This window comes from Leishmania martiniquensis, chromosome 27 (genome assembly GCF_017916325.1).
Source record: "Leishmania martiniquensis isolate LSCM1 chromosome 27, whole genome shotgun sequence".
Taxonomy (NCBI): domain Eukaryota; phylum Euglenozoa; class Kinetoplastea; order Trypanosomatida; family Trypanosomatidae; genus Leishmania; species Leishmania martiniquensis.
Window position 1 is genome coordinate 299887 of NC_090162.1, and position 22207 is coordinate 322093.

General features: G+C 57.6%; 6 protein-coding genes across 6 annotated transcripts; all 6 read left to right on the plus strand.

The window, feature by feature from the left end:
• Window positions 1-1292: 1292 nt before the first annotated feature.
• On the plus strand, window positions 1293-1898 carry LSCM1_03416 (uncharacterized protein; the record flags this gene model as incomplete). The annotated part of the gene is made up of 1 exon (XM_067320958.1): window positions 1293-1898. The coding sequence occupies one exon, from the start codon at window positions 1293-1295 to the stop codon at window positions 1896-1898; it is 606 nt and encodes a 201-aa protein (XP_067177568.1).
• A 3182-nt stretch (window positions 1899-5080) lies between these two features.
• LSCM1_03417 (uncharacterized protein) lies at window positions 5081-5413 on the plus strand (the record flags this gene model as incomplete). Its single annotated transcript, XM_067320959.1, has 1 exon — window positions 5081-5413. The coding sequence occupies one exon, from the start codon at window positions 5081-5083 to the stop codon at window positions 5411-5413; it is 333 nt and encodes a 110-aa protein (XP_067177569.1).
• An 833-nt stretch (window positions 5414-6246) lies between these two features.
• On the plus strand, window positions 6247-6630 carry LSCM1_03418 (uncharacterized protein; the record flags this gene model as incomplete). Its single annotated transcript, XM_067320960.1, has 1 exon — window positions 6247-6630. One exon carries the CDS (start codon window positions 6247-6249, stop codon window positions 6628-6630), a length of 384 nt encoding a protein of 127 aa, XP_067177570.1.
• Window positions 6631-8717: 2087 nt separating this feature from the next.
• LSCM1_03419 (uncharacterized protein) lies at window positions 8718-9320 on the plus strand (the record flags this gene model as incomplete). The annotated part of the gene is made up of 1 exon (XM_067320961.1): window positions 8718-9320. The coding sequence occupies one exon, from the start codon at window positions 8718-8720 to the stop codon at window positions 9318-9320; it is 603 nt and encodes a 200-aa protein (XP_067177571.1).
• A 3839-nt stretch (window positions 9321-13159) lies between these two features.
• On the plus strand, window positions 13160-17167 carry LSCM1_03420 (uncharacterized protein; the record flags this gene model as incomplete). Its single annotated transcript, XM_067320962.1, has 1 exon — window positions 13160-17167. One exon carries the CDS (start codon window positions 13160-13162, stop codon window positions 17165-17167), a length of 4008 nt encoding a protein of 1335 aa, XP_067177572.1.
• Window positions 17168-19521: 2354 nt separating this feature from the next.
• On the plus strand, window positions 19522-20208 carry LSCM1_03421 (uncharacterized protein; the record flags this gene model as incomplete). Its single annotated transcript, XM_067320963.1, has 1 exon — window positions 19522-20208. The coding sequence occupies one exon, from the start codon at window positions 19522-19524 to the stop codon at window positions 20206-20208; it is 687 nt and encodes a 228-aa protein (XP_067177573.1).
• Between the last annotated feature and the right edge of the window lie 1999 nt (window positions 20209-22207).

A 22207-nucleotide genomic window follows, 5' to 3' on the forward strand; every position in this document is an offset into this window, starting at 1 on the left:
CACACGCAGCATCGACGCGCTCCCGCTTTACGCAGCAGGCGGTTTTTTTTTAAACATGGGCGCCACTCCTAAAGCGGCTAGTAGCAGCGCGCTACAACATCGACCGCACGTCGGCCCTCTTCGCTCCCCTGCGAGGGGCCACAAACGCGCTTCTGCGACTAACGCTGGCACACATGCACCGGTGGGTGGCCTCCCCATACGCAGTGTCGGATCGCCACGTATCGAGTCTGCCACGTATTCTGCAGGCAGCCGGAGCCTTGACCTCGCCAAGGAGGCGAGAAAGTGGAAACTGAGTGCCGACTGGAGGAAAGGCGCGAGGCATGGTGGAGACGAAGGTGTCATGCATCCCTTCCCGTGCAGCTTTGTCGAAGTGGGCTAAGGGAGGAATTGCTCTGCTGGAAGCGCGAAAAGCACAAGCTATTCTTTACCCACCCACCCGCCCCGCACTGCCTGGCCACGTCCAGTAGGTGTGGCGATACTACCCATCATAGGTGAGAAAATGGAGAGGGAACTCTCAAGCTCCATACGTTACGCGCTCTTCATCTGCACCCCCCCCACCATCACCCTCTTTCACCCTTTTTTGGTCTTTATTGGTGGCCTTTCTGATGTCAGAGGAGCGGTAGCACGAAACGTTATCACCGTACGCTCATCCATACACACCCACATTAATACGTCAAAGTTCCTCTACTCCAATACAGAGTACCACCGAGTCTTACCGAACGTGTGAAGCACCAGTGAGCGGGTGTCGACTCCAGCATTTACACAGGTTGGGATCGACGCTCTGCGGGAGTGTGCTCTCTGGGATGGTTGGCAGAGGGGGGCGGCTAAGGTCGAGGCGGAAAGAGAAAAAGCGGGCGGAACACCGGAGCAGCGACGCGTCCCTGCCATACTCAGCAAACAACACGCACGCTGCGTATTGCTAGTGTTCACGGTCAGCACTGCGGCGCTGTAGTGCTGGTCGTTGTTTCGTGCGCCGGGGAAATTGGTGAATCGGCGTATCGCCAGACTGTCAAGTGCGAACACCGAGAAAGGACGCGCTACCAGTACCTCTTCCCTCTCCCGCTCCCACGCTCTCCCCACCGCAACCGGCGAAGCACCACCACACAGTTAGCCGCAGGACCGTCAGTAGACACAGTCGCTTCACACGGACTAGGAGACAACCAACTCTGCTCTGTGCCTTCCCTTTGCGTGCATTCGAGACCCTTTCACGTCTCCATTATCGCTCTCGTAGCGCCTCCGAAGTGAATCCTTCGATTTGTCCGCATCCCACCACGCTGTTCTTCGTATTCGTCATGCTGCGTTTGACGCGTGCGTCCTTCACAGGCCGTGCGATGATCTCGCGTGGCAGTCCCGAGTGGACCCACCGTCTCGACCTCAAGAAAGGCAAGAAGACGACGCTGGCCCACAAGCTCGGCACGAGTAAGCCCAACAATGCCCTCCAGTACGCGCAAATGACGCTGCACGACTTGACGGAGTGGGCCTTGGCCTACTCACCGTGGCCGCTCACCTTTGGTCTTGCGTGCTGTGCGGTGGAAATGATGCACTCCTACTCCTCGCGCTACGATTTAGACCGCTTTGGTATTGTGCCGCGCCCGTCGCCTCGTCAAGCGGAGGTCATCATCGTGTCCGGCACCGTGACGAACAAGATGGCCCCGCTGCTGCGCAACATCTACGTGCAAATGGTGAACCCGAAATGGGTTATTTCGATGGGAAGCTGCGCCAACGGGGGTGGCTACTACCACTTCTCTTACGCGGTGCTCCGCGGATGCGAGCGGTCCATACCGGTCGATTTTTGGATTCCCGGCTGCCCACCGTCGGCCGAGAGCCTCGTTTTCTGCCTGCACAACCTTCAGAAGAAGATCCGCTGGCACGAAATTCAGAAGTACTCGGTGCGGTAGGCAACAGTGAGGGGCAATTGTCTGAGACACATACCCCCCCAACACACACACAAAGGAGGAGAAGCAAAGGCTGAGGTGGGGGAGGCGAAGGACAGTGGTAAGCAGGACGGCTTACCCGGAGAGGCACGCAAGCGAGCGGGTGAGAGAAAGGGATCTGAAAAAGGTGTGTGTGTGTGTATGCTCAGCGTCGAGTGCAAGCTCTCTGGCATGGCCGTTGCGAAGCACCTGCTTCCCCTCCGGGGGAGGGGGGCGGGCTCTTGTTTTTGCACGTGAGGCGCGGCTCTCCTGTTCTTCTACGCTCGCCTTCTTTACCCTCATTGGTGTGTGTTGTCCTTCACCTGCTGCTGACTTCTGCAGTCCCGGTCACGGTGCGGTTTCACCTCAGCCCGCACCCGACCACTCTCGCACATCGCCTGTCGGTATTTTGCCGCGAATCTGTGCTCTCACCTCTAGTGTGGAGTTGGCAGGCTCGTGTCTGTGTGTGTGTGTGTGTTCTGTGGGGGGGGGCAGGGAAGTCGGTCTCACCGGCCGATTCACTTGGGTCCCCTTCTACCGCCCGCGCGTATTTGCCTGTGTCTTTTTCGTTGTGCTCAACTTTTTCTCTTCTTCCTGGATATAGGTATGCTGATGCTGTGGCGGCGGTGGTCTGTCTCGTTATCGCTCCGCTGCTGAACAATGGCGCGGAACCACTGAACGGATGCGCTGCCACCCTTTTGGTTTCCATCCCGTCTTCCTCTGCCCAACGCCTACACCGAGGCGGATAGAGACCTCTTTTTTTTCTTTTCCTTGCCATCTCCACGGACTCGTATACCTCCGTCCGTCCTCTAGTTCTTTAGTGCCGTGGGTAGCTCTAGTACCCTGTATCGTGGGTGATCGTTCTGCCGACCATGCTCTAGCCCTGGGCAAAATCAACCACCGGAAAGTCATGCACACTTGCGTTGTCGCATGGGGCGTCGCGGAGGCGGCTCGTACTGAGATGCGGAAAGGCCTCGCGGCGTGCTCCGCATGTGCCCTGTAGTTGTGGTGCCGTAAAGGCGTCTGCCGCGGAGCGCAAACCCTGAAATCTGCTCTCGCTTTGCTCGCTCTGTGGTGCTTGCGTACGGCAACGGTTCAGGAAGTGAGGGGATCGAGGCTGCGCCGCACGCCGCCGCCCGCAGTGCTGTGTGAAAGTGGAACCTGCTCTCCGTCTCGTCTTAGGCGCGCGCCACCTGGCAGTCCTACGAACAGCACCGTCGCATAGGCAGCGGCTACACGCAGAGACGTGGGGAGCCGTGAGGAAGGGACACGGGTGCCCTCTCAGGCAGCGGCCTCCGCTTTCACTGAATGGCTCCAGTGCATGCTTGAGCGGACGGTGTGCCAGGTGAGCGAGCACACACACACACACACACCGCATGCCTTCTTCTGGCGGTCTCTCTGGGCCATGCTATTCGGGTGGTCTTGAAAGGTTCGTAATGGCGCTGTGGGCGCATGCACGGGACAGCAAGCTCCCTCCTTCTCCCTGTCTCTTGCCTCTACCCCAGCGTCTCTGCGCATCTTCTCGCCGCGCACTGGCCCACAGGAGACACTGAACCACATGTCTCCCTGTCGCTTCCGTGTTCATTATGAAAGCTTCCTCTGATGCTCTCGTTGCCTTGCATACCTCAGACATGTTGGCCACAGAGCCGCCAGGCGTCGCTATGTAGTCGTCAAGTACGTTCCCTGGGGCCTGGTGCGAGGACGCGCCTTCCTTCGAGAGGGAGGGTGCCGTCCCACGTGGCGGCCACCTGGACCTTGCCGCCGACTCTGTGCCTGCGTAGGTTGCGTGCCAGAAGAGAAACGAGGCGCTCCGTCTTTATGCAACCCACTCACAACACGTAGCGCTCTATGTGCGGCGCCGCCGCCACTGCGCATGCACATCGGCTTCGGACAAGGAGCGCATCAGGCACTCTGCGGCTGAGGAGGCGCGCAACAGACGGAGAAGCGCCTGGCGGGCGACCTGCTTTCGTGGGGTGAGAGCAGTGGAGCTGAAATGAGAGAGAGGGGGGAAGAGGAGCAGTCGCGCCCGAGTGCTGCTGCAACTGCGAACTCTGTGCTCGTGCGACGTCGCCCCTGGCTGGAGCTGCTCTTCCGTTTTCGCTGTGTGAGTGTGTGAGCTCGCTATGACACACGTCACGCATGCCCCATACGACTATCCGATCCCCAGCGGACCCTGTCGCGGCGGCCTTTCGCGCTATTTCATCTGCTGCTCTCGACAACGCTCCTCCTCGCACGTTATTCGTATCCTCTGAGCTGATGCACAACGGCTGTAGACTCGTCTGCAAGGCTGCCCGTGTAGGGTGCCGGGGACGGGCTGTGCTGTTTCGCGTGACGGTGGTGGAAGTGGTGCCTCCGGCTACCCATCGCTACCCCCTTCGTTGCTTCTATTGTCTCTTCCCTGGCGTTCTTTCTATCGTTGCCGTCCTGTCGCCTCCCTCTCTCTCCCCTCGCTGTAGTCCCCCACCCAGCACCACCTCCTCCTTTACCTTACCAAAGCGCATGCATGTCTGCTTTCTTTTCCCTCTCACTTTTCTTCCTCTGAGCATCCAACTTCTGCTCGGTCGCCGCGATCGCTCTCTGGCTCGCTTGCCTTGGCGCTGGGAGAAGTACACACACGCCGTACACAGAGAAATATTTCGGCATGGCTGGGGAACAGTTCATATAACAGAAAAAAGGCGATGAGCAATGGGTGCGAGAATGCGGGCTCGAAATGAGGGGGGAAGGTATGAGCAGAAAGCGAGCAAAAAAACGAGGGGGAGGTCCATCTGTGCGACGTTGCAGCGTACCTCGACTCGTGTGAACACATCTTCTTTGAGGAAATCCTTCCCTCCCCTCTGCCTCTGTGTTCGTGTGAGCACTACCCGTTTGTCTGTCTACACTCCTCACCCACCCACCGACACTCTTCGTCGTCTGATAGAGTCACTGTCTGCTCAGCCATCGTTACTGCTGGCCTCTCGCCCCCTCCCCCCCACACTTACAGGTACCCATACCCAAGCATACACACAAACAAGGAGAGGGGGGAGCTGCGCTTTCGGCATCTTCCCTATCGAGTCACCCACACGGCATAGCGACGAGGACATCGCACGCGTGCGTTTTGCACGCCGCTCTCTCCTGCGAGACGCCCCCGGGTCTTTTCCCATCAGCCACCGACGCCTCCGTACAACGTCATGCTCCACATTGCCATCTTCAGATTCGACCCTCACAAGTTTTCGAAGGAGTTCCCTGGCAACTCGCTTCAGGAAGCGATTCAGTCCATGCGCCAAGCTGAAATCCCCGGCCTCGTGGAAGTGAACATGAGTGCCAAGAACGTCACTCCATGGGCAGGCTACCAGGATGCCTCGCAGGGCTACACGCACGCGTTGGTGTCGCGTCACGTGAACGCGAAGGCGTTGAAGATCTACTTCAACCACCCGGCACACAAGGCTTTGCAGGTGCGCCTTCTCAAGTGTCTAGCGGCCCCGGTACTGCGCTTGGTGCTTGACATTCACTCGAAGCTCTGAAGGACAATTTAGCGAACCTGTGGGGTGCTCGTTCGTCTGATGCATGCTAGGCATCACCGTAGGCGCCCACGCGCGTGGTCGAGAGCTTCAAGATGAGGGGAGGGCGAGGATCGCGCCACAAGGCGCGTGCATATCAGAAGCCTCTACCGATGGCCAACAAAACCTCTTTGCTTAGCGGCCGTTTCCCTTGGGGAACGCAAAAATGCAGTACCAAAGGCAGATCTTCTGCAGGTTATGAAGTGGGATGCAGAAGGTGGAAGGAAAAAAAGAGGAGTGGTGCTTCCTATTAGGTGCAGCCGAAGTGCGTGTACGTCTGTGTTTGTCCGACAGAGGCGCACCCCACTCCCGCCACTGGATATGGCTCATTGGTGATGGCACGGTCTCGCACGCCTGTCCGCATACCCGCTCGTCTCGCGGTCGCCGCTGGGACAGTGGCCAGTCGGCACGCCGCCTTCATCCACGCCATTTCTCTCTCGCCGCAAACCCTTTCCTCTGAGTCTTGCGGTACACGAAACCGCGCCTCCTGCCCATCCGCGTGTTGTCTGCACCTCTCAGACGTTTTGTCTTCCTGTGACAGCTTACATACTCATTCCTACACAAGCGAAAGCACCGCAGCTCCACCGAAAAGGAAAAAAGAGAAACAAAAAGCTGCCCGCGCATACGTATACAGTACGGGAGGCTTTCCTCTTTTAGGACGAAAGCCGAAATAGAGCGACAGAATTCGCTGCTCTGCTCCAGCCTGTTGTTTCGTGAAGTTCAAGTGTGTGTGTGTGTGATTGTGTGTGTGTATATAAATATACATAAATATTCATATATACAGTGAGTCCATCATCATGGAAATCGACGCGGCAAATGCGAACGAAGAGTTTCACCCGGCCTCGTTGAATCCAAAGGTGAACTCTGTTTGCCACTGCACGCACCTGAGGCTGAAAGAACCGCTTCAGCTCGACAAACTGCGGGAGCTGCTCAAGCGCGTGCGCTCATCCGTGCCTGGGTTGATTGAAATTCACTTTGGAGAGAACGTGAAGTACTCCGCAAGCAGGACGGACTCCACGGATGGCAATACTCACGCCCTCTTCAGCCGCCACCAGAACGGGCACTACCTCAAGATGTATCACACCCACCCAGCACGCGTCGATCTCATGAACTACCTCATGAGCAAAGCGGAGCGCCCTGCGACAGAGGTGAACTTCGTCAACATCACCTCAAGCCTGTGATTCTTGCATGGAGGCACGAAACACAGAAAGTCCGCATCGCACAAGCACCCATGCACAAACATGGCGAGACTCTCGCACCTGTTTTCCACGCACCAACCGACGCGCGGGACCAATAAAATGCGGCCTGCCGATGTGTGCTGATGAGGTCGCGCACACACGTTTGCGCGATCTCACAAATATCTCCCCAAAAGAAAAGTGAATCTATGGAGCTATGCTCCACAGCATCGCGCTGCCATGCAGAGCCGGCGAAGAAAGGCGCACAGTAAGTAAGGAACTCGCGCAGGCAGAATTTGAGATGTCCGGCCACAGGAAAGAGACCGGAAGAGGTGAGCCAGGGTCTCTACTTGTATGAGACGCGGCACAGGCCTTGGGAAGTGTGCGACGTTAGTTTCTGTCTATTGGGGGGGATGAGGAGGGGAGCGAGGCAACGGATATGAGCATCGCAAACTTCGAGAGGACGTAAGGGCTCTGTCTTCCACACCGTGAAGACGTAAGAAATAACAACAAGCATCAGCTCTGCAGTGCACCCCACCGACGTGTGAGGGCGTACGGCTTGAGAGCGGCTCGGCTCCTTTGCAGTTGGGCCGCTTTGCCGAAGACAAGGTGTTTTTTCTTTTTGTCGCGTTCGTTCCTGTTTCGTTTTATTTTTGTTGCCGTTGCTGTTGCTGTTTCTATTTTGAAGAACACATAAAACAACAGTGCTATGCCTACATGATATTTTTTCCCTTTACGTTGAGCCATAAATAACCCCTCTTTCCTTCGCTGCCGTACCCCTTTTCGGTCCCTGAACTCGCTCATTCGGCCTTCCCGCGCCTCCTCGTCCCCGCCGCACGCCGTACACAGGCCCTGCCGACTCTCCACTGCTTCTTCTCTCTGCATCTTTTGCGTTCCCTTCCCCACAGAGACCCGCTGTGAAGCACCGCCGGCGCCGCGCTTTCTCTGTTCTTTCTCCTCGTTGTTTATTTCCGCTGTTTTTTTTTTAATTTTTCTTTTCCGGAAACCTCACATGGCACAACGGGTGATGCCCCAACAACAACAACAGCAAAAAAAAGCAGCAAAGAGCCTCTGCATAGATGGCACGTGGACGCTCGCGTATTCCACAACACTGCTACGCGAGGGGGTAGAAAAACTGAGAAGAAGAATAAAAGACTCGAGTGACAGAGGCGTGACTGCAGCCTCCTCCCCCCGTAAACCGATGCTTCCTCCTGCATGCATGCTCACACACGAAGACACCGGCCGTTCAGGACGAATAGAGCGTGTCTCAGGATAGGATGGGGGGGGAAATGCTCTCGATTATGCTTCACTACTCCTCTACGTTTCTCTCTCTTCGACCTTTATATATATATATACATATACTTGGTGAGGGAGAAGACGGTGGCGCATCTATTTTGTGTGAGGCCCTCCCGTGCCTTCCCTATTGGCTTGTGTGTACGTGTTGGTGCGTACCGCTGCTTGCGTCTGCCCGTGATCGCTCCCCGCTTGACGTGTTTCATTGTTAGAAGCGGTTTTTTGGAACAAGAAGATGAGTCCGGACAGCAAGAAAAGGAGAAGGGAGCGGAAATGCTCCCCCCACTTTCGTAGAGAAGGACGGCGGCGCTTGTGCTCCACCGCACGGAGAGGATGCGCGCACGCGCTTCGTGACAGCTGTCACGGAGGTGCTGTCGGCCGTGTTTTCGCTGCCCTTTTCTCTTCATAGGGCTTGTATGTCGCACATGTGCTAGTGTCCGCTCCCTTCGTGGAATGCGTGACGCCCCCACCCCCGCCGCGTGCACCCCGATGCTTCCTTGCGTGTGTGTATGTGTGTTGCTCTTCCATGATGCTCATCTACTCACCCCACTGCCTCACCCCACCCCACTCCACACAGAGTCATCCATACCCCATAAAAGGCCCCCGCCCTCTCCCTCTCTACCCTCTCCTCTTTTCCTTCAGCGTTTTCTCTATTGCCGCGTTCATCTTTGTGCCTCATCCCCCCCGCCTGTGTGCAACACCCCACACGCCTGCCTCTCACGCCCCCACACCTTTGATCGACAAGCAACGCACTCGTCTCCTCCCTCCTTTTGAGCCATCACTCTTCTCCACGCGCAACGATGACCTCTGAGTACGACTACCTCTTCAAGCTGCTGCTGATTGGCGACAGTGGCGTCGGCAAGTCTTGCCTGCTCCTCCGCTTCGCCGATGACAGCTACACCGATAGCTACATCTCCACCATTGGCGTCGACTTCAAGATTCGAACCCTGAACCTGGACAGTAAGGTAATCAAGCTGCAGATTTGGGATACCGCCGGTCAGGAACGCTTCCGCACCATCACCAGTAGCTACTACCGTGGCGCCCACGGCATCATCATAGTGTATGATACGACCGACATGGAGAGCTTCAACAACGTCAAGACGTGGCTGAGCGAAATCGAGAAGTACGCGAGCGAGAACGTCAACAAGATTCTTGTCGGTAACAAGTGCGATTTGGTCACCAAGAAGGCAGTGGACTCGCAGATGGCGAAGGACTTCGCCGACTCGCTCGGCATCCCGTTTCTGGAAACGAGCGCCAAGAGCTCAACGAACGTTGAGGAAGCCTTCGTCCGAATGGCCTCTGACATCAAGACGCGCCTGGCGGTGAGCGGCGAGGCCAAAGCAGCGTCCCGCCCCAACCTACAGAACCCCCCGCCGGCGAAGAAAGATGACACCTGCTGCTAAGTGCTGCGATAGACGGGTGAGGCACTGACAGCGACGACAGCTGCCGAGGGAAGGGCTCGCCAAGCCCCCTTTTTTCGCTCGATCCGAAGAATATGAGCCCTCCACTAAATCCCCTGCAAGCCAACACGACGTGGAAGCAAGGTGCACAAGAGCCTCTGCGCTCTCGGCAGTGGACGTGAACGGAAAAAACATCTAGTGCGTCGCCGCTTCTCCCTAGTTGTATCTTTGGGTGCTGCGATCCTTTGTCACGGATTCAGAGGTGAGCTTGTGCGCTGCCTCAGCGCCTCCCCAGAAGGGATAGGCACTGCAAACGGCTGGTACTTGTGTCTGCATCCGTGTGCGTGATATCCGCTCTGAAGGGCTTTCGATGCAAAGCCCCGAAAACCTCAACTGGAAGAAGCCGTGATGCACGCGGTACATTGCTCGCTGTGTCCTCTGCATCTGTTTCCTCCCCGTGGCGTCGTTTGCGTGTAGACAGCAGCCCTCGTTTAGCTTACCGCTTTGTCTTCGAAGATCAGAATGTGTGGTATGTCACCTCTCCCCCCCTCCCCCTCCCCTACGACTCCGCAGCGTTTCTCGCGATCGCTGTGCGACCCTAACGGTTTTCTCTCGCATTTTTCCTCTCCCCCCCCACACACACGCATAAACACGTGCCTTGTCTTGCCCTCTGTGCAACCTTCATTTACATTCGCCAACTCTGCGTTTTTGCCGGGATTTCTGGGTGCCTCTGTCCGTGCGTCTACATAGCAACCGCCCCCCCTCTGCACTCACGAGCACACCATATATAAGTTTGCTGATTCTCTCCGTGCGCTTTAGCCTTCGTTTTTGGTCGCTGCGACTCACGCGAACTGAAAAAAGAGACGACAGAGGGAGTGTGAGGTCGGTGTGTGGAAACAGAAAACGGGCTGTGTGTGTGCGCGTGGTGCTGCTTGGTGCTGCATCTTTTTTTTTTGCAAAGGTCGCGTGTCCCCGCCCACACTGGGCTGCCTTCCCCGCCTACCGCTCAGGGGCAAGCCACTGCGTATATCGCCACAGATCTTTAAAAGAAGAGGAGAACAGCATTGGGTGTGTGTATCTGTGTGTGTGTGGGGGGGTAGAAACATACCGAAGGTCATGCAGAAGAAGACTGTGATGTGATGTTGGTGTATGGAGGAGGGGTGGATGATCATGCGCTCTTTTGTCCGGATACAAATAACCGTGGAGGAGAGGGAAGGCGAACGAGTGCTGGAGGGCGAGGATGCGCGGTGAGGAAGCCAACTCTAAGGAAGCGGGCATGCGCATGCAAAAAAAAAGCAAGCTGTGAAGGAACGAGGGAAGAGACCCAAAAGGAAGGATCTGCGCGGCTTTCTCTCTTCCCCCTTATATACACTGTAGCGCTGATTATTTCCTTTTGTCTGGTGCACCGCTCCGCCTCAGCGAATGGGCTCGTGACTCGCCTAAAGGGAATAAGGTGCCTCGCCTGCCGCGACAGCCCTCCTTTCAACCAGCGCCACACCAGAACGGAGAGAGGGAGGCAAACATTAGCAAACAACAAGAGTGCGTGAAGACACATACGGCACGAAGCAAAGCAGCTCACTTGCCGAAGAAATATCAGGTGGCCGGGATTTTTTTTGCTTCTGTGTGTGCATATGTGTCCTGAGTGGGCTGTGCTCGGGTCGTACCCCGCTCACACTCTACCGCCCCGAAGCCCACATCTCGCCCACGGTGTTCATAGGCACCCTCGTTCCGTTGAGGTTCTCTCTCTCCTCGTTTATTTCCATCAGGACGCGTGTTTCATTCTGACGTTTTGTTTGTCTGTTGTGCTGGTGTTTCCACTCTCCTGTTTCTGTGTCCTTCGCACCTATTCTCCACCCCTCCCCTCCTCTCTCTTTCTCTCTCTGATAGTGTGCTTCCTGGAGCGTGTTTCTGTGTACGTCTGTGTCTGTGCGTGTGTCTGTCTGTGTGCGTCTTTCTGTTGGCCGCTTCTTTGATTGTGGCGCGTGCGATGTGAGGGGTAAAGTGTCTGAATGGCTCGCGCTTTCATTGCCCTCCTGCTTGGATGGTGTGCAGTGAGGAGAGCCGAGACACAAAGATGCGTCAAGACACATCCAACAAAATCAGCAGCAGGTTCGACTCATGAAATGCCGGTAGAAGACGGGGGTGTTGGTAAGGGGACGCCGCGACACGGTCACGGCTCACAGCTGCAGTTGCGTTTCTGAGTGGGCCACACTGTCTGTATGCCCTGTTTCGGGATTCACTGAGCTTCGCAGCTCCTCGTTCGATCATCACCACCCCCTTCTGTTTTCTCGCATCCTCCTCCTCCCCGCCACCACCACCACACGCGCGCGCATTAATTCCTCGTTTGTATCCCCCGGTATAGTTTGGGCAACCGTCTGAGAGGAAAGCGATGGGCCGTCTTTTCGTCTTCTATTTCACTGAGGTTGTTAGTGTTTTTTTTTCAGTTCTTTCGTTATTGTTTCTCTGTTTCGTCGCACGTGACATGTGCTGAATGAATACACTTCGTCTGTCTTTCTCTCCGTCCTCTGCCCCCTCACTCTCCTTGGCTGTCTGTCTGTCCTCTCACTGGCACACACACACACGCACACGCCTCTGGTATTCGCTCCTCTCCCGGATCGACGCGTACGCGCTTGTGGGCCTTTTTTCGGGTGTTTTATCTTTCTCATGATGTTCGTCGCTGTATGCCATACCTCTATCTCTTAGCGTGTAAGCCTCTGTGTCTCTGTCCGTGCTTCCGTTCTGCCGCTCACACAGACGTGCACTCTAAAGAACGTTGAAACAGAAATGAGAGAAGCAAAAAAAAGAAATGAAAAAAATGGCACCGAACAGCACATACACATACACATACATATATGTGTGTATGTGTATTTAGACCGAAAGAGAGAGGGGAGGCCGAGGGACAGAGACACAGACTGAAGAAACCAAAAAAAAGAGATCGGAGATGTCAACTCACATCTGCGATGGCAGTGATGTGCAGCAAGCCCGTAAGGTCCGAGACCAATGGCTGGGCGTGCGTGTGCCGAACGGGGGGAGAGAGAAAGGGAAAGAGAGACAAAGACAAATCGCCCAGTAAAGCGGAGGTAGGCAGAGACACGTGGCAGTGTGGTGTAAGGGGGCCACAGTGTGTCTCCTCGTTTATATATATATATAATATATATATATAAACGTTTTGTGCGCTGCCCGTCTACGAGACGCCCGTCGACCTCTCTTCTCGCCTCTCACCTCGGCCTTCCCTTCCCTTCCCTTCCCCCCTTCTCTCTGGTGCTTGATGGGCTCCTCCTTCAGGAAAGCAAGGTAACAACAAGTGAGGGGGTGTGAGTGAAAGTGAATAAGAACAGTTGCGAAGCGCATCATGGCAAAGGGACTAGCTGAAGGGGTGGAAAAGTACGTCCCCCTTTTGGACCGGTGGTGGCAGCTTCCGCCCCCTTCCCCCTCCCATTCACCTCTGCAGATGCCTTTTCCTTCACCGGCTATGATCGCCCCCGTCTTTGCGGTGGAGAACTTTGTAGTCCACGCCGCGCTGGCTCCACCGTGCTGCTGCTGTTGTTGTAGGTTACAAACAGCCCCACCACCACCACCACCCTCGGCCACCTCTCTCTCTCCCTCTCTATTCGCTTTTTCACCACATTTTGGTGGTTTCCAAAGACGCCCACCGTCGAGGGCCTCACCGCAAAGCACAAAACGAGGAACAGCCGTGCACCAGAGCCCAAGAGCGAGCGTTGACAGCATGAGACGGGCTGTTCGCTTTCTCTCGCTCTCTCTCTATTCGCTTTCTCTTTCACTCTCTACCGAACATCTGTAATCGCCTCTTTTAGACCGACGACAGCCTACGCCCACACGCAATGGCCGCCTCGCCGAAGCTTGCTCTTGGCAGTGTGCACAGCATCAGCGGGCGCAGCATCTTCTTTGTCCCTCTCGAGAATGAGCATCTCGACTTGAAGACAGTGAGCACCGCTCCCCCATCGCACCGCAGCGTACTCCAGCGCAACGGGCTCGTGGCAAAGGTCAGTGTCGGCGTCACGTTTTACGAGGCGCGCGCCGCCGGCACCCCACCAACGGCCCGCACGTCACCAACTCGTGACACGTGCGAGTGCGATCCGGCCGGCGCGGGGGAGCATCTAAGGCTCACTACAGCCAAGCGGAAGGAGCTCTGTCGCCGTGCGCTGGTGTACGCCGGCCTGCTGCGTAACCACGGGGATGAGCTGGTGATACCAGAAGAACTCGCCGAAACGCCGTGGCCCGTGCACACCGAAAAGGAGTATACAGAGCTGATGGAGGAGATGACGGCGCGGAAGGCCTGCGCCGCGGTGAACACGTCGCGTTTCTGTGTGCCAGTCTTGTCCATAGAGGAGTTTGTCTACAAGCACAAGGGGGTGCGCGTGTGCCTTGGTGTCGCGTGGATGCCGCGCTACTCGTACAACCTCCGACAGTGGGCGGCGACGTTTGCGCAGTCTGGCCACCGCGTGCCAGAGGCGTCGCTTCTCGCGCTTCTGCATCACGTGACCACTGGCGCGGTCGCGCTACGGGCGGCCGCCAGCGTGGCGAGCAATCCGGACGCGGTGCTCTCACTTGCTCTTACGCTGGAGAAAGTGCTCGTTCACCGAGCCTCGGAGGCAGAGCAAAAGCCCGCGAAAGAGGCCGACTCAGGCAACGCCGGCGGCGACGTAACGTTTGTGTTGACCGTTGGTGCGTGCCAGTGGCGGCAAGCAGAGCCGCGTGCAAACCAGAGCAGCGTCACGAACGGGACTGCACGCTCCCGGAGAGGAAGTTTCACGAATCGCCCGATTGGCCTCGCGGAGGAGCAGCTTCTATACCGCACTCCTGAGGACTGCTCGCCAAGGCTTTACCCGACGCACGGCAGCGCCGCCGCGAAGCGAGATGTTTGGACAATCGGTGTGATGCTCTACTTGCTCGCCTCTGGCGTAGCCGGTGCAGGCAGTATCGCCGGCGCCTCCCTGCGCAGCCGAAACCCTCACGGCGCTCGCATGCGCGAACTCGCGCCGCTGAACTCAGCGGAGCTCACCCCTGACGCGCTGTGGAAGCGCCTGCGGCGGGAGCTTGAGTGCCGCGGCTACGGCAGCACCATTGTGACGGTGATTGCACAGCTCCTCTCACTCGACCCGCTTACGCGACCGTCACTGAGCACCGTGGACCGCCTGCTGCAGGATCTGCAGCGGCCGACCCCTGTGTATCGCTTCCCGTTTGCGCTGGGCTCGTACGACCTGCTGCGAATGCAGGACCCGGCAGACATTGACTTGAACCCCGGAGCACGGCGGTACACTATGGCTGGAGCATGCATCTTGTGCAAGAAGCAGCGTGACAGCACCCCGGTGTGCGCGAAGGGGGGCGATCATGTACCGGGCCTGTCGTCGCCGTCGTGGTCCGATGACGAACCTCTGCCGCAGCTGCCCGGCATGGCCCTGCACTACATGACCTTTTTGTACCCGCTATGCGGCTCCAGTGACGAGCGGCAGCGGCGTAAACAAGTGGCACTTGCCCTGCAGAGTGCTCGCAGCAGCATGAACACCAGCGGCAGCATCGCCCGGGAGTCCGCACCACAGCTGGACAGCGCGCTGCTGTTTCAAGTGTTTGGCGGCTTCGCTGTGTACAAGCGAGTGCCAGAGCTCAACGCGAAAGGTCAGGTCTTCTACCGCGTTGTGATGAAGGAAGTGCTGGTGCCGTACCCCAGTCAAGGACTGCGTCGCTCGGAGTTGTCTCTGGTAAAGCTAACGATCGATTTCAGCGGAGGGCTCCCGTGGCCCTCCTCCTGCACGGAAGCTCTGCAGAAGAGCGGCCGTGTCTCTCGCTACGTTCCCTTCAACTTCACTGGGGCCCATCAGGATGTGGAGTGGTTTGGCTGGGTGCTACCTGGCGAGCGTTTCAGTCTGCCAAACGGAGGTCATTGGACGGCGCCGCACGATGGTGCCTTTGTGTTCCTGTTCAACGCGGACCTTCGGCCGACGGATCTTGACCGTTACTTCGCTTTGACGAGTATGCGAGCTGCGACGCTGTCGGTGAAGGTGCCGCGCACCGTGTTGCCGGACTCACTGTTCCGACTACACGCCGGTGACGAGAAGCACATCAGTGCGATTTCGGGTAGTCGCACCGAGAGCAGCCACCGAGCTGACCCTGGTCTGCGCCGCTCTAGCGTGCTGCGGAGTAGTATGGTTCACCGCCGCTCGTGCCAGAGCGTGGCAGACGTAGTTGTACCATCGGCAACGCATGAAATTATAGAGGCGGAGGAGAAGGCGAGCACCGTGTTGGAGCACGGCCCCCTTTCCCTCTCCGTCTCGCAGCTGCGCAACTCACAGGCGGAGCCGCCGGTGATTGGGAGACGCCGCCGCAGCAGCATGAGAGAGAGGGCTCCATCGCGCCGCTCTGGCATGTTCCCTGGTACCGTCGTCGGCTTTCTTGAAGCAGCTGGTGACGAAGGTAAGAGTCCCGGTTCCGCCCTAGCTCCCTCGGTGTTGCAATCCGCCAGCGACATAGCGAGCAGTGACACCCCCTCAACGCCTCCGCTCAATGGGTCCGCCTTTCCTCTTGGGGTACCGCGGCGGAACTCACCCGTGCAAACTGACGGCACGAACTCAAACCCACAGGAGTGGGCGGAAAGGCGCGATCACGCGCGCTTGGCGGATCGCAACATCACGCAGCCGCCCCTGGGTTCAGACACCAGCGCCAACAGTGCACGAGCCGCGGCCTTTCCTGAGGAGAGCATTTCGCCGACCACGTCGAGCTTGCTTACCCCCAGGCGAACGAAGCTCTGCAAGCAACTTGACATGACGAACTCTTTGAAGGACTCGCGTGGCGCGTCAGCAGGAGTGCTCATGGCGTCCTTGCCGGGGAGCGTCGACGCTAGGAACACCATCGCGAATACAGCAGTGACGGCGCACTTAGTGCCCTCCACGCGGAGCAGCGGCCGCGAAAGCGCATCACGGGTGTTTAAGCTGCGGCCTGTCGCTCAGCGTGCCGCGAGGAAGGAGGGCATCCAGGCTACCGTCCCGACGGCGACGCCGAAGCTGCCGCCAATTCTCGCCACCCTTTCTGCGGGACTTGGTGGGATGCGTGTCTGTGGGATGTGGCTGCCAAGCGAGACGATTGATGCAGCCTTCCGTGCCCTGACCTTCTGCGTCTTCTCTACTGGGGAGCACGGCTATATGCACCCACCAGTGAAGATATCAGCACGAGTGGCACACACCATCCGCGCACCGCCTGGTGTGGCCTACTTGGCCTTTCTGTCCAACCAATCGCCGCTATTTCATCGCAATCACCCGCAGATGGACGCGGCGATTCGCTCGCTGAGGCTACCGCACCACGGGTTCACGTGCTACACCTCGGATGGTACGCTCGTGGGGGTCCTGGCGCTGCGATGTAGCACCAAGGAAGACCCGGGCCCGATGCGTGGCGAGTTCGAGATCATGACACGCGTCAGCACGGCGTTCCAGGGAAGCAGTGTTGCTTCGCGAACCGTCTATGCATCATACCTTGCGAAGCATGTAGGGGTTGAAAAAGACAGGGGACGGGCCGCCAGCGCTGGATGCGAGGCGGGAAACCATAGCGGCAACGAGGACGGCCAAGCGAGCCCTCTGCGTCATGTCTCCTCCTTGCCTCATCGTGGGTGGGGCAGTCGGAAGGCGTTGGCCAACACCCCAGTCAATTATACACCCGATCACCCGAGTCCCCCTCATCTCGTGGGCGACTGTACTCCCAAGAAAGACGAAAACGCGTCGCCGCAGACGCGGGAGGAGGCTATTCCGGCGGTCTGGATGGGCTTCGATGGCCTGTCCGCCGCGCTCCTCTTTGGAGACGCGGAGCAGTCTGTTTGGGTCTCGTACCGAATCGGTGGCTAGTCGCAGGCAATGACGCGGTCAAAAGCTCCTCACCTGCGCCTTTTTCCTATTGTTGTGGCTCGTTCTCTCTATCCCCCCTCCCCTCCCTTCCCCTCTGACGCTTTATTTTTATCGTTAGCGTGTGCCGAATGGTGCCTCGCTGCATTTTCCACACAGTGCTTGTGGTGGTGAGGTCATTCACCAGAGTGTGGAGAGGCGGACCTGTACCCCACACCGTTCTGCGAGGAGCCGCGGCGGATTCGATGAAGGCTTATTTTTTTTCATCGTGTGTGTAAGTGTCGTATGACTCTTTTTGCGCGTTCCGATCTAAGCGGGAAGGGGCGATGGCCCCGCGGCCGTTCGTTGCTCTGTTTGCTGTGTGGTGGTGATGGATGCGCACACGGGCCTTCGCACCCCTCCCCCGGCCCCCCCTCCTCTCTCGCCCCTCACCACCACCACGACCTGCCCATAGTCTGCAATGCAACCTTTTATTTCTTCTTGCTGTTTGCCTGTTTCTATGACTCCTGTACCTCCTCGATCCGCTTCATCCCTCTCCGCACATGCACACGCACATGCACTCCGCCTCCTCCTTCTCCTCTGTCGCTCTCTCGCATGGTTCTGCACCGACGCACTCACCCTCAGACCGCTTCACACTCTCGCGTGCGACGTGACGCCGCCTCCGTTCTTGAAGAAGGGTAGGCACGGATGGCTATGCTCTCAGTCGACGAGGGCCCGTCGGGTGCATGATGGAACAGGCAACCAGATGGGCACATGAGCAACGCAACGAAGAGCCCCGCCTACCCGCCGACCTCTTTCCACTGAGCCGCGTTTGCTGCATCGTTCTGCTGTTCTCCTTGTGACTACGCTTCGGCTTTACCGCCTCGCAGAAGAGCTTTTCGCCTCCTCTTCGCACACATGACTTGCCCTTTGCCGTCGCGCTTCTTTCCCCCTTTTTTTATAAGAGCCCACTTAGAGGTCTGGTCTGTGAACGTGTGCAGAACAGCTCTCCTGCAATCGCCCACGGCGGTGCAGAATGCTTTGCCCACTCGACCACGCAGACGGAGTGGAAGGGAGTAAAAAACTGACATGCCGCCAACGGCATTTTTCCTCGGGCGCAACGGAAGCAGAGGCGCATGCACGCATGTCCCTGTACATCACGGCAGGCTTCGCGTGCTTGCCAAATTCTCCGCCTGCCTCAAACACCGCCCCCTCCCGTCTTTTCGAAGGTTGGTTTGCTGAGACACGCGCAGGTCGGTATGTCTGCGCGCTTTGACGCGAGCCACATCCCGTCAGCGCAGAGTAGGGTACAGTTTTCGTGCAGAACCCAAGGGCACCCCACTCGTGCTGAGCGAATTTTTTTTCATTCTGTTTTTGTTGTTGTTGTTCTTTGAATTCCTCTGTGTTCGTTGGCAATTCTCCCCTGACCATTGTGGTGATTCCTTCATGGCATTTTTCGTGGCTTTCCGCCCACCCACGCCGACTGCCCCTTTTCCGCTTATGCGATCAGAGGAGATATTCTTTTTTTTTAATTGTACTTTTCATTTTTTCTTTTTTTTGGACAATCGGCTCGGCGTCATGATGCGCATACAGATCCACGTGTGGGCACAAAAAAAATCCCTTTTTTGTTGTGCGTCACGTCCCTGCGCCTTCATGTGACACTCCTCATGTGGCTACAGTGCGCACATATCTCAGTCGCAGCGTGCCGTGTCTCGGGGCTTGCAGCATTTTCGTTTGCCGCGCCCTGACATGTCCTTCAGCCTTACGGAAGTTGTATTCAGTACCGTCGTGACTGCAACGCAGCAGGCAACACTTTCGGACGCCCATAATGCCCGCCGTGAATGCAGCTGTCAGGTGCAAGATTAGCGGAGGCACTTCATGTTGCAGAGATCGAGGGATCGAATGGGCGAAAACAAAGTGGGGCGACTACATGAGTGGCGGGCGACAAAAAAATATGAGCCGCCTTCCTCCCCTATACCTTTAGCCTGCTCCACTTTCCAGGTATCTTTCTCGCGTCCTGTACGATGTGGTTCGCATAAGGCTGCGTACAGACCACCGCGGCGTACGGCCGCGGTGCTCAGCGTAAGCGAAACCTCACCCGACCAGAGCATCACGTCTTTTCCCGGTACTCGGCCTCCCACTCTTGTTCTGTTTTCCTTCTCGTCTCTCGTTGGCAATCATTTCGTCACATGCCGAGAGCGGCGGCAGCCATCGCTCTCTTTTCGCGCGGGATCGTAAGTGGCGGACCTTCATCTGCTCCTCCCACTGTACTTCCTTTGCTTCCATAGACGAGAGCTGTGAAGGGTCAGTTCTGCGGCGATAGAGGAACACCCCCCCGCCACCACCACCACACTCCAGGCAAGGGAGACTCGTGCGCGATGCGACCGCTTAGTCGCACGGTGCTCTCTCCATGCTGCAGGAAGCCGCCGAGTGCTCCCTCGGCTTTCACGTCGCTGCAGTGGCGCCATCAGGTCAGTGCACTCTGTCGCACATTTTCCACCGCGCGCGCTGCGCACATCTCGGCGTCGACGCCGCCTCCCTTGACTGCACAGGAATTTGCAACCATCACCCCGCTTCTTCTACTACGTGAACTGCTGCAGCAGCACACGGAGCTTGATGGCATTGACGCCGGTACGCGGCTCCAGCCGGGCGAGAGGCGCATCGTCATTTCGCGAGCCGAATTTCGCCACTTTTGCGCCACCGCGCAAGTCGAGGATCCAGAAGCTGCCCTCGCTGACTTGGCAGCGGCGGGCGTGGTTGTAGTGCTGGACGGCGGAAACATGATTCACTTGAGGCCGTTGCTCTACCTCGAAACGCTCGAGTTGATCCGCAGCACACAAGCGCAGTCACCCATCAGTGCGAACGAGACGTCTGCGGTGAGCTCGAAGCCGTCAATGGCCGGTAGCAGCTTCATGCTGGAGGAAGCGCAGCGCCGCGTCGCTGAGCTGAGCAAGGAGGAGGAAATGCGGGATCAGCTACGGCCTGCCATCGCGCGAGTAGCGCGATGGCGCCGCACGGTGTGGGGCGGTGCGCTGCTCTACGCAGGTGCTCAGCTCGCCATCTGACCTACTTTGACCTAGGATGGGACGTTATGGAGCCGGTGTTGTACATCTTTACGATGGTGAACGCGCTGCTGTTCTTTATGTATTATCTGCAGTAGAACCAGGATCCCTCCTACAGCGAATTCGATCGACGATTTGTGCCCCGAAAGGTGCGCCAATACGCTCCGCAGGACTTTGACTGGACGGCGTACGCGGACGTCTGCCAGCAACTCGTCGAGGAGCGTGCTATGCTGAAGCGAATTTTGAAATGGGCGGAAAAGCACTGAAGGGCGATGCCCCCAAAGGAGTCCCCGTGGCTGTGGAGAGACTGAGTCATGGGGCGAAGTAGCGAGCTTTGCGCACAGCTCAAGGTATACGTGTGCCACCACCTCCTCCTCCTGTGCTGCCGGCTCTCTGCATGACTTCTGCCACGCGCAAAGATATTGCGCGAAACGAGGAGCAGGAGGAGGAGGACGACCACGACGACGATGATGAGAGGGGGGAAAGACTCGGTCTGTGGAGCCTTTTGATATAATTTGTCCGCACTCCATCTGCCTTCTCTGCCCTCCGACTGTTGCGCTGACCCGCCATCGGCTGATTTGCATCGCGTTTGGTGCGCTCCTCTTCTTTTTCCTTGCCCTGCTCTGCGTCTCTCCGGGGCGCGTTAGCCTGTGTGACTCTCTTCGCCGCCGCGCAAGCTCACGGGTCACTTCCAAGTGCATTCGCCTTCGTGTGCTTATGATCGAGAATATTGGAGCGTGAGCGGAGCTGTTCGAGAGGGGCAGCAGCGAGTTGCTTTGATGCTTCTCTCTGTGAAGCTTCTCTCGTCGACGCACCCGCGTGCACACGCCGACGTGTCATCATCGAGGGCCGTGCATCTGTGCCGTCAGACGTAAACACACATGGAAGGCCCTTTTCACCTCTCTGGGACTCACCTCTCTAACGGGGGGGCGACGCCTTCTGTGGCCGATTGTTTTCTCTTCGCTCTGTGGGGGAGGAGGGGCTGTGAGCACGGTGGCGGTGGGGGAGGGGTATGCGGCATCCCACTGACCTCCTCGCCCTCTTTATGATCATTGATGCTCGCAACGTTCCACCTCGCTCTCTGCAGCTGTTGCAGGTCCGCCAACTCTTCTCTTTGCCGCCTCCCTCACGTCTCCTCGATCGCACCTGCGCCTTACTCTCCCTCTCGCAGCAGGGCCCGCCGTCTTCTGTTTCGTCCCTTTTTGTTGTTCGCTGGAGGCCCACGCCCACGCCTCCTTTGTGCCACGCACCCATCCCTCCTCATCCTGTTCCCACCACGGCAGCTGCCATCTGTTAGAGCTTCTCAGCATCTCAACAAACCCGCGAGGGTGTCGGTGGCCGCATCTTGCGCGCCCGCCTCGGTGGGGCTTTTCACCCGTCGGTCCTCGCATTCTTTTCGCACGGTATGTGCTTTCTTTGGTCAATACGCGTAGTCGCACCACTCGCGTCCACCGCACGCGCTCTCCTCCCCCTCTCCTTCTACGCGCACGTGCCCTTGGATCTGTGCGTCGCTTCTCAGACGTCAGAGATCTCCACGGCAGCCGCTGCTTTTTTCTCTTTTGGGTAACAGCAGACCAGGCTCCGCGTTCGGTTAGGAATACGTATACGTCAATATTGAGCACCGACATACGCCCTCACCACGTTGGCTCGGTCGTTGAGGCTATCAGAGAGTGAGAGGGTCTGTTTTGATCTCGGCGTAGGGCACCTCGACTGCGTGAGTGTAAAAGTGCTTCTCCTTTTTGATGTTCTTGTTCTGCCGCTCATCTCATCCCCTGTTCCGCATGCGCGCCCGCGTCGCCCCCCTCCCCTCTCCTTTCTTTTTCTCCCCCCCCCACGCCTGGGGTCTGCCTGTCTATTCCTTGTGGCTGTTCCACTCTTACGCCACTGTGTTGGTGTACCTTTTCGCCAACACTGCATGCTTCCCTCACATCTCTGGTTTTCATGGCACACACTCCGCGCCGTCGTGCTCACTGTGCGACCCTTTCCTGACATCCTGTGTTCA